This window comes from Schistocerca serialis, chromosome 1, assembly GCF_023864345.2.
Source record: "Schistocerca serialis cubense isolate TAMUIC-IGC-003099 chromosome 1, iqSchSeri2.2, whole genome shotgun sequence".
Taxonomy (NCBI): domain Eukaryota; kingdom Metazoa; phylum Arthropoda; class Insecta; order Orthoptera; family Acrididae; genus Schistocerca; species Schistocerca serialis.
Window position 1 is genome coordinate 841,234,678 of NC_064638.1, and position 12,223 is coordinate 841,246,900.

Sequence of the window (12,223 nt, forward strand, 5' to 3'; positions counted from 1 at the left end):
CGCTCTCATTTGCCGAGACGATAGTTAGCATAGCCTTCAGCTACGTCATTTGCTACGACCTAGCAAGGTGCCATTATCTTTTGCTATTTATCTTGTGATGCATGTACCGTCAGACCGATGTTCACCAATTATGGATTAAAGTTAAGTATTCCAGAAGCTACGTACCTTTTTTGCTAGTATAATTACTTTACCTGTTCCAGACCTCACGACAGCCTGCGTGAGCTTAAACGCGTGCCTTTCGGGTACCTCCTAGTGGCTTGGCTGTCTTGCCAAGTCACAACAATAACATTTCGCAAATTTTCTTCTGTCACTTTCGTTGTCAACTTTCAAAATGAAGCTAACTCGGAATAGCTTAATGAACATGGCCAGAAGCAGCTGAAACTGGTTGACAGTCAAGAACTGGAAAGTGGAGGATGTAGGTAGCTCGGAGTGGCAGAAGTAATATGGTAGGAAATAGTTTCAACTGCTGGCATATTCAGTGGACGTTTTGCTATAGATGCGCCAGCTGCAAACCAAGCTGCTGTTGTAATAATTTTCAGCCACTCAAGCGGTGTAATTTCTTCATTAATTAATACTGTCATACTTAATGACAAATTTTAATACTATCGAACCGTAAAGAGGTGATTCAGCCTTTCTTGGGAGCTTCTAATTAACTTCGTAGGAACGAAATCCACCGTTGGTCCATGCTGCTGTGTCACACAGCAATTAAAAAATAAAGACAGTTTCTTTCCTGATTATTTAACGGTATAAACAGCCATGTTATTAAACGTGCTTTAGTAGTTACAAACGTTTCACAAAAATACAAAGCATCTTTAAATAATACGTTTTCAATAACACAAAAAGATACTACCAAGTTATTTATTAAAAATACCATTTAATCTAATTCTCAAGGCTATCGACAAACAGGTTTTTAACATTGGTAGTACTTGAACACGTATCACATGAATACAGAAACATCGAAAAACATAACATATATCTGCACGAGTATATGGCACATTTAAATCTCATTCAGCCAATAGTGCACACCAAATACAGGAAAACAGTACAGAAAATATACATTCAAGTTGTGTTCTGAAAGTGATAGGTGGTTTTTTCTACTGTTAAGATCCCTAAATGAGGGCTATTAGTCCACAGAATTTTTGGAGTTTAAGTGTTTACGTGTAACACCCCTTTCAGACTCTTGAATATTTATTGTTTCTACGCAACAGTATGCGACTAGTTTCAGTTTCTCAATTTTTTTAAACTTTGAATTGGATTTAAACAACATTTACGCTTATTCTGGATGTCATCTCTCACACCTTTCACATAACAGTTACTCTCCTTTCTATAATTATAAAGGGCAGTTGATCTAACACCAAAAGCTATTATATTTAGTGTTCCATGCAACAATAAATCACAAACTGTATAATTTCAGGTTTATCTGAAACCGATAAAATAGTTCTAGACGCTTCGTCAGGGGAAGAAAGTAATAAAGCGAGTGAATTGTTTTACTCAGGGGAACACACAACAAATGCCAGATTATATGATTACAATAATAAGAGCAGTCGAACGATAACAAGTCGGCCGACAAACTGTATTTTTTCACACAATTTGCAGTGTCTAACGAAAGTCTTGGATCTCTCAAGATATCCGTCCATTTTCGAGAATAATAGCGAATCAAATCACATTCTCCAGGAAGCAAGAGGGAATTGTTACGCGAAGTAACATGCTTCTTCATTCCTTGTAGTGGATGTCATCGAAGAGTTTTTCCTCAGGGAACCCAGAAATGCGTCGCCACGTTGTGAAATACCCGATGTTCGCATGATATTTGTATATGGAAGTAAGTTTCCATACTTCTGAGAGAGGATCTATGAGTTCTCATCTGAAAATCGCTTTAATATCGCAGTATTTTTCCGAAGATCTTTTGCCCTCTACCGAAAAATTTTCAGTAACATTACCGGGACAATCACCGTTAACTCACCAGTGAAGTAAATGTAGCAAACAGTGTGAAAATTAATTTTGAAATAATAAATGTTCAAAATATCTACTCCGATACATTTCTTTCACGTCATGAGCAGAAGGAAATATCTAATAGTAAATATTGTTACTTTAATTTTAAAAAATCTCTGTCCTGTAACTCATCTCCTCGTTACTAATCTCCTGTTCTGTAAATATAATATTGTCATTATTTAAATACAGTAAATAATCGGCGAGTAAACTTTTTCGTAGATTTTCTTCAGCTTTCGTCTCTAACATACTTGGCATTACATAGTTTCTTTGCATCACACAGACAAAAATAAAAACACAAAGATTAGTTAAAAATTCGCATTAATAGTGGAATGCGAATCAATACATAAAATACGAGTATATGAAGGGACACAACACACTTATTAATGCAACGGTACAGTGATTGGTGATGCTGTAGCTAATTACAAGCGGGCATTATGTTCAGCGCTACTGTCCTCTATGAATCACATTCGGGATAGGGTATAAAAATAAATATATGATAAATCACATTTGTTACATTCACACAAACACACAGAACTATTTACAGATCAGTCACACAGTTACCATGTTTTGAAGCAAGCTGCTTCTGGGTGTCTTAAGGTTACAGGTATCAGGGAAACATCAACAAAAAACAATCAGATAGTACGAAGAACAATGGTCTGCATGTCGTCGTAATGACTGCACTGAGCAATGTTTGTTCTGCACAAAAAACGACAGAAAAGATCAGTGTGATGCACAAATACTTTGAAATTTCGCATTTACACCATAACGTGCATGGGTTTGTTGTAATAAATCCCCAGTGTGGTACTGAAGCCTGCCGGCACCTCTCGGTAACCAAAAAATGAGTCTTTAACGACAAAGCCGCTCCGATGTCTCTTACAAAGAATTAGCGTCGTTTTTATGTAACAGTCAGTGGTTTACTACGGTGCAGAACATTTAGTATTCTTGATAACTGAATGATGTTCATTGAACTGTTTTTTGACTGGCATGTACATATGTCAGCAAAAATTGGCTTAGCCACAGTTTCGGTAAACATTATGAACTACGTATCTTCCCAAGTTTCGGGTCGTTCCCTGGTATCCTGCACGTATCTCAAGAAGGATGGGATTGGGCAAGACCGAGAAAACAGTTTTTTTCCTCTGATACGGTACTCGGGACATATACTGCAAAGCAACAAGCTCATCTTTTTAGACCCAAAGCTGGATATTCTTTGAAATACTTTGAATCCGCCAGAGATCAAATAGTGTGTTAGTTGGTTTCTGATGTAATATTTTGAAATTTGAGTTGTATGGGAAATTACATACTTTCAAGAAATTTTTCTATGGCTTTCTGTTAAAGTCATATTTTCTAGTAATTCTTATAACGCATGTCTCTCCTAAGAGTCATTAGGCTCATGGTCCCTGGTGTTTCAGCAGATATTTGCAATTGCGCTTTTGCATTGTGTTATTGTAGGTCACATCTTTCATGTGACCCCCAGCGTCAACAGGAAGATTCGGCTTGTGCCCCATTGCTAACAAAATTATTTTTAAAGAATTTTACGTGTCCATCCGACAGAGCGCTCCTTAATTCTAGACGATATTCTCTTTGTCGATGCGTATTAACAGGGTCAGTAAAACAATAAGAATAAAAAGTATCCAAATGCTTGGCGGTGGCTGTCAGCGCGGACCAAGGCAGTGCTGTCGCTACCGTAATGCTGGATATTCTTCGTGTTGTACTGTTCTTTTTAATGCATATCGAAAAAACAAATATCAAACTAGACAAATTTGGGGCTATCGAATGGGTGTGTAAAATACCGCTTTAAAAGTCATTTTGTTTGTAACGGGAAACAAAACGGCGCTTTCGCTCGACACTGGACATCGCATGAAAGATGTTGGGTTGGGTTGGGTTGTTTGTTAGAGGAGACCAAACAGCTAGGTCATCGGTCTCATTGGATTAGGGAAGGAAGTCGGCCGTGCCCTTTCGAAGGAACCATCCTGGCATTTGCCTGGAGTGATTTAGGGGAATCACGGAGAACCTAAATCAGGGAGACCGGACGTGGGATTGAACCGTCGTCCTCCAGAATGCGAGTCCGGTGTGCTAAATGAAAGACATGATGAGCACTTTTTGTTTGGGCTGACGTCAGTTACACAATACGAAAACTAAATTGCAGATATCTGCTGGAATACCAGGGAAAACGCGTCTGACAAATCTTAGGTGATACACCCCGTATACTTAGTGATGAATCAGTAATCGAGGAACCCATAAGTACCATAGCTGTATATAAATGTAATGTTCTGCTTCCAATCTTTGGAAACAAAAGTTTTTCAGAAGTCTGAACCCATTTTACTTCCTTTGCGAACAAGTGGTTCGTTTTCGTCGTCTTTTCCTCAAAACAGACATTACTCATGTAGCTGCAGAGTTGATTTGAAATAGACTTAAGATTGCTAACATAATACGATTACGTCATAAGTTGATATTAGCACTGGACCAGTGAATCTGGATGGCATCTGATTACGTCAAAGTCTCACTGACAACCATTCGAAATAAGCAAACTGGAAGATTTCGAAAACAGATTCTACGTGAATTGGTTAACAAAGGTAAAACACGACGGATAAACGGTAACTACAGTGGAAACAACGCCTGTATTGATTCTGGCAACATGTGCGTAGAGTATTATTTGAAATTATAGGTAAGGAATTAGTTACATTCTCAGACTTTGTGAAACTTTTACAGTATGTTAAAGAACATTTGATACCTCTTTCGTGGATATCTTTCCGTTTGACTGATGGGTAAATAGCTGTATTCACCCGGGGCCAAAAGTATTTCTTGTTTTCTTAGTAAATCACGATTATACATCTAGTCAGAGATGTAGAAAAATCTATTAACTCTGAGCGAGTATCCTATAACAAAAGATGAGATTGACTCTTATGTTTCTGAATTTTATCCAGCACCTATTGTGATTCCAATTAATAGGACAGACACAAGTGATAGAACGCATGAAGTGTATTATTAACGGGCAAGAATACTGACTTGCAAAAATCGTATTAATTTTCCTGTTCATTGACTTGATTGCGCCTGTGTTAAAAGAAGGGTTCATAAGACGTTCCGCCTCTTGACAAAATGTTCCGACTCTTACCGACTTTCAAAAATGTAACAAAAATACGCTTTTACGACAGTATCAGACTTCCTGTCAGAGTGATGGGACAGTAAGGTTGTTGGAGTTAGGTAGGTTGTTGGGGTGCTGGGTGTAGGAGCCGTCGATCGCAGGCGCCGGTGAGGGCTGCCACAGTGAGCAGCTGGAGGGTGCGCGGCGCCGGGTACACCGTGTGGCGCAGAGAGACGCCGCAGCCAGCAGTGAGGGGTGAGGGGTGGGGGGAACCCCCGCTGTGCGCCGCGCGGCCCTCAGCAACAGCCGCGGCCGGCGGGCACCTCTCGCGGCGCCAGCGCGCCGCCCCACGGCTGCCACGCGTGCGAGTGCCGCCTGTCGCCCGCCGACTGGTGCCGGATGCGGCGCTCTGCAACACACACCGTGCCTACATTTTACTTGGTAAACAGAACTGTGTGTCCAGCTGTAGTGACAACCTGCTCGATCACGTGACTGGCCACAACAACGCTCCAGCTAATGTGAAACCACAATGCTTATATTCATCACTGAATTATAACATACACAAACACGAAAGCTTAGAGTGAAGAAATGATAAGAAGTTTGGAAGTTAAGAAGCAGGTATCAAATACCTGCATACGAAAATATAGAAAACTAACAAAAACAACATGGAAATGACGACTGGTATTGTAACTATTGTCGCACACCCTATCTAAATACATGATTGCGAAAATAGGCTGAAAAACCAGATTTCCGGGATCTCTGGGAAAAGAAATAAAAAGCAAAGTAGATTAGAGACATTAAAGAAAAATAAAAACACACAACTTAAAAGCGGAAGAAGCAGCAAAATGTAATATTTTTTAAGAAAAATTATAACTGTCGAACGATTCCAAGACAGTAGCAGTAAGAGAAAATGTGTGAAGTAGCGTGAAGGAAGATAGAGTCATGGTCAAATCATGAAAGAATCCTGGAGGGAAAAGAAGACAGTAAACGATAAGGAACTGAAAAGTGTATGTGATTCCCAGCTGGCCAAAGAATAAGAGAAACAAAACACGGTAACTTAACGAGGGAGACAATGTGGCTCTCCTAAGAGTCGTTAGACCAATTTTCTGTAGCATTTCAGCACAGAATTGTCGTTTCACTTGTGCGGCGTGCAGGTGCAGTCATCCCAAATAAATACTGCCCGCAGAGTGCTTCATGCGATGCCGAGTATTACAAAAAAAACGTTGATTTGCTTCACATTAGAAACAAAATTATTTTTGTGTGGAATTTCAAGTGTCGATTAAACACAGGATTACCCAATAAGTCTTGTGTGATAGTCCAAAGAAGTTTCCCGTGATACATTCCATATTGCAACATGGCTGCTTTCGGCTGCGTTTTTGAACATATTCCAAATGGTGACTATGATACTGTTTGATACTGAATGGCAAGTTCCACGTACCTATCATTCATGGAACTTGTACCAATCTGAAATGTTTATGCATAGCTTCGTATCGTATTTGTTTTGCATGTTGCGTTTCGAGTTGTTATGTAATTATTCATCTATTCTAGTTTTTTATTTATAGTTCACTGCTGATAACTGAATTTGCATATTGCTATTTTGTAATATAGGGACCGTGAGTGGAGCCTTGGACGCTAGAAAATGGAGTGCCAAGTGGAGAAACCGGTACATTTCCGACATATTCTTCTGTTTTAGTTCAATAACGTGGTGACAGCAGCGGAGGTAGTCAGAAACGTTTGCGCCATGTATGAGGATAATGCCATTGGACGCAGCACGGCAAGCCGGCCGGAGTGGCCGAGCGGTTCTAGGCTCTACAGTCTGGAACCGCGCGACCGCTACGGTGTACTCAAGAGATGGCAAATGTGATCAACTATGCTCATTCGACCGGCGTGGGACATTTCCATGCAGTGGGGAAGGTTCAAAAATCGGTGTACTGCATCATCACGTGGTCTAAGCCAAAAGTACAAAAATGAGCAGATGGCCATATGTGCAACTCTGCTTTCCCGACGTCCAGTAGCTGCTGAACAATATCGACCACTCCTATCCTACATCGTTACTGGTTTCGAGAAATGGGGTGTTTATACTAAAGAAAAGAAAAAGAAAAGAATGGTTGAGCTCAAACAAAGCAGCAGTTCCCCATACAATGATCTGCACTTCTCCACAAAAGATAATGTTATGTATTTGGTGGAACAGTGACGGTGTGGTGTAATACGAATTGCTTCCCAGAGGTGTGATCATCACAGCGGAAATGTATTGACAACAACTGAAACGTCTTGCAGTCAAGATCCAAGAACACCGGCCACAAAGATGGCTACTCAACGATAACACCCGCCCGCATTGTTCTAGACTGTCAAGAAGCACTAGACAGGAATTGGCCTGACACCTCATTCCGCACCCACTTTACTGACCTGATCATGCACCCTCAGATTTTCACCTTTTTCGGCTCTCTATCGAACAGCATCCAAGGAATTCCCTTTCCTGATGAAAATGCGCTCCGAAAACGGCTCGACGCGTTCTTCGCCTCAAAACCACGTGATTTATTATCGCAGCGTTGTCAAACTGTTGCAAATGGTGAAGGAGATTATATTATTGATGAGCAACGTGTCTGTTATGTGTACATTTATTAAACTTACGGAAAAATGCTGCGAACTTTTGCACGAACCCAATAGTTACAGCCATGTCTGTTAGACGTTTCCATTAAATTTGTTATAACTTAACAGACGTTTCCTTTAAATTTGTTATAACTTAACAGGAGCTAAGCCTTTGGTTTTCCTATCAAGGGATCACAAATTTAGCATTGGAGGGCAGCGTGGAGGGTAAAAATCGTAGAGGGAGACCAAGAGATCAATACACTAAGCAGATTCAGAAGGATGTAGGTTGCAGTAGGTACTGGGAGATGAAGAAGCTTGCATAGGATAGAGTAGCATGGAGAGCTGCATCAAACCAGTCTCAGGACTGAAGACCACAACAACAACAACAACCACTCCTCTGTTGTATTGTGCGTACTTGTTGAAGGCATTCATGCCGACAGAGGAAAGGATTATCATTGCCTCTTCTCTTTAAATAATTTTTAATTGATATATAGTCACTATGATGGTCAAGATCTCTATGTCCTTAAAATAACTGATAATTCTGTGCAACAAATTTTACAATATTTTTATTTATGGTATCTTTTTCTCTTTCGTTACAATTACTGAAGCGTCCTTTAGTTTTTTTAAGTACTTTTCATTTCCTGTCAAATAACCGTTCTGTAGGTACCTCACCTCACGCTCTCATTCCACACTGCTTACCATGTAACGAACTCTTGTGGTACAGAGGAATTTTTCACTGCATGAGTAGCATGGCGGCTAACGAAGTCAAAAGAACCACTAACGCTTTGAAGATACACAGAAAGTCGTGCAAGTTAAGAAAAAAAAAACTGCGCAGAGCTGGAAGGAGCCGTTTCATCTAAGCCAATGACACCCGGTAAAAAGAGTAACAAACTTGGACTCATTTCAACAAGACGCTATTGTCGCCACGTATATGGATATTACAAAAGAGAAGAATAACCAACCACAAAGAAACACAGTGTGTTACCCTTCGTTCGGAAGAATTATTAATTGGCAGCAAGACTTCTTAGTTTGAGGGTGTCCAGAGCCCTCGGTTTTCGGTACAAAAAAAAAATAATGAGTGTAAAATTATAATGGAGAGAATTGATGTCGTTGAGTCACGTTGCCGATTTTTAAGAGATGTTAAAGTGCCGATTGAAGACTTTGTGTGGTTCGACGATACATCGATAAACGCCGGTCATTCCTTCAGGAAAGGCAGAACTGATGATTGAATGTGTGGAAGGTGTGCTGTTCCCGCCGGAAAGGGCGCAGGAACTATTGTCTCATATCCCCAGCTTCATATGGTTTCGAATCGATCTACCTCCTTGTTCAGAAATCGACGAAATCAAGCGTCTACCACGAGGAGATGAACCACGATAGTTTTCTACAGTGGTCCAAGGAGCGACTTCCGGAAAACTTTTCAGTCGGCCCTCTGTCATTGTGTAGCACGCCTGCATGTCGCTAAAACTCTATATTGTGTTTTGGTCACAGTGAAAATCAGATACGAACGAACATGTGGCTTTTGAGTAATACTTTATTTCGATTAATTACATGCCTTCGCATTCAACATAAAAATATGGAAATGAATCGAGCTCATTAACGGAAACGAATAAACCAAGAAAAATAAAAAACACTGACAAAATTAACGTCACGGAATTCAGCGCTGCAGCTAGAAGAGGGCACTTCACAGCGCTCCTGACAGCCTGTGTGTCAACCCCGCTAACGTCTGCGAAACGACCAGCTGATCCTCTGACGCTTACACGAATGCGTGATATCTGTTCTGTCGGACGCATTCATACAACTGATTCGCCAATGGGTAATGGCTCACCCTTCTTCAGTACGGATGCACAAGTACGTCCGATCTTCTGCGGGAATGTTAGAGCAGCCAGCATGGAGGAAATGGACAGGTCTGCGGATACATGACGCTGGGTGGAAATGTGGGTTGGCCACGAGGCATGTCGAGATAATCCGCGCAATTGCTCCAACACTGTCCTGGATGGCGCAGTGCTTAAAGCAACTGCCTAGTAAGCAGGAGTTCCCAGTTTCGAATCCCGGTCCGCGTCGCCGCTGGTTTCGAGTAATGTCCCGATGCAGCCGACCTCAGTAAACCCTTCCATTTCCTTTCCTCTCTCCCCCCCCCCCCCTCCCTCCTCATACTCCTTCAACCTACGCATATGACGAGTGTCATGGTTCTCGCTTCATCATCGCTACACAGCCCCCTTTGGGAAAGCGGAGCATCCTCCTCGGTTGATCCACAAAGCACCGTCCATGAATCGTACCGGGAAGTCTATCCGTCTTCCAGAACGAGTATGGCGTTGAATCAGAGTCGGCGAAGCTTCCGGTGGAAGCTGCTTGATGACGGGTGGAAGTTTCGTCTGGTTATGTGGAAGATGCGTATGCAAAGATAGTTGTATAACGAACGCTGGTTTCACTGTCAATGGAGGCAGTGTTCTACTTGCCTTTTACGAGAATTTCACATGTTTTCTCACCAGAATAAGGCAGTGTCAGTGGCAGTTTGCATGCGCACGGTATTGCAGCCCTTAATGTACGAAGGGTTACTGAGTACTATGGCGTGATGCTTGTCGCGACCAGATCCGCCTCATCCTCTCTCTCAGGTGGGCGATGAATTCTGGCGTATTAGTGTCGCCCATCGAAAACGCGCTTGAATGGACAAACCCACCGGGAAGCCGTAGGACTTCCCCATATACTTGCTCTGCTGGCGAAGCGTTCAGCTCAGGTTTACGCATGTTGCGTAGGCTGAGCAAAACCAATGGTAAGGCAGATGTCCATTGTCGTATTAGCGCATCTTTAAGCGACCGGTCCAGCGCTCAACCATTCCATTACTGTCAGGGTGGTAATTCACTCTCCTGGGCAATTAGGTCGGTTTCGAACTGCTGCCCTCCGCTATTTAGAGTGGACAGCCAAAGCTCGATATCCAGTGCGACAGAAACGCAATGGTTATCGTCTCAGGTTGAATGTTATCCACCGTAATGGCTTCTGGTCACCGCGTGAAACAATCTATTACCACCGGAAGGAAACGTTATCCTAGTGAGGGAGGCAGAGGACCTATTACATCAGTTCGAACATGCACGAATCATGGTATCATGCATGGAAAATTATCTAGCAGTACATGGAAATGGCAAGAAATCATGCTGTGCTAGCACTGTATGAAAGCGTGAACCCCACGTTCGGCAGTTCTTTTGTATCCCAGGCCGCACAAAACGGCTAGCTATTAGTTTAATTGTTGCCTTCACGCCTTATGCCTGAGATGTGTAAGCCTTGAAAGACTTACCTGTGTAGCGCCGAAGGGAGGACCTGACTAGTTTTCCCGTTCGAAATCTCAGTGTATTACTTGGCACCTGTTGCTGGAACGTCGACAGGCTAAAGTTGAAGACCATGTGTAGAATTTGAAATAAAATCCTCAAGTTCCCGGACAGAATCTTGCACTTGGGCTTGCTGTGAAAACTCAGCTGTCTTCATGGTATCTCAACCGGGACAGGCAGTCTGCAACTACATCGTCAGTTCTTGATATATGCCTTACATCAGTGGTGAATTCCGCCACGTATTGCAATTGACTGTATTGTGTCAGGGAACATTTCCTATTACTTCATCGAAAGGCATAGGTTAGGAGTTTATGGTATGTTTAAATTACGAAATCTCTCGTTTTCAGTTGTGTACGAAAATATTTAATGCAGTTATAAAACGCCAACAACTCGCTACCATATGCACTCCATTGTTGCCGAGCCAGAGTGAGTTTTCGTGAAAAGAATGCCAGTCTCAATAGTGTTACAATGCAGCACCCATTGCCATTTGGTTAAAATCAGCCGTATGCACTACACTTTTCTTAGCTGCTATGAAAGCGTTATCCACTGACGTTGTCCATTGCACTGGAGCTTAGCTTTTAACCTTAGGACCAGGTAAAGCTGTGGTAAGAACCACTTGAAATTTGCCATGTGAGGTAGACGAAGTGGGTAAAACTTAAGAACTCCCAGGAATCTTCACACTTCTTAAAACAGCTTCGATTTTCTGCAGTAACGGCAGTGATCTGGCTGATGTTATGAAGTGGCCTTTGGCAACTCTTCAGATCTCTAAAGGAATGAATATATCTTCAAGATACTTGCAGAGCAATACTGAAAGCCATGTAAAACTAAATCTATAATCTTTGAATTGCATGGGTAGCAATTTTCAACCCAAACATTGCAAAAAGGCTTTCGAATAGGCCAAACCTCATTATGATAGCCATTTTATGAATATCTCTTTCGGCTACAGCAGTCTGTATGTATGCATGTGTGCAATCTAGTACGCTAAACACTGTTTTTCCAGATAACACATACACTACTGGCCATTAAAATTGCTACACCAAGAAGAAAAGCAGATGATAAACGGGTATTCATTGGACAAATATATTATACCAGAACTGACATGTGATTACATTTTCACGCAATTTGGGTGCATAGATCCTGAGAAATCAGTACCCAGAACAACCACCTCTGGTCGAAATGACGGCCTTGATACGCCTGGGCATTGAGTCAAACACAGCATGGATGGCGTGTACAGGTACAGCTG

General features: G+C 41.8%; 1 protein-coding gene across 1 annotated transcript in view; it reads right to left on the reverse strand.

Moving 5' to 3' along the window:
- Positions 1-863: 863 nt before the first annotated feature.
- LOC126439053 (fibrillin-2-like) overlaps positions 864-12,223 on the reverse strand; it is a 194,513-nt gene continuing 183,153 nt past the window's right edge. The window contains exon 21 of the mRNA XM_050090553.1: positions 864-5,480. Coding sequence (XP_049946510.1) covers positions 5,368-5,480 — 113 coding nt within the window. The 3' untranslated portion in view covers positions 864-5,367. The remainder of the gene's footprint in view (positions 5,481-12,223) is intronic.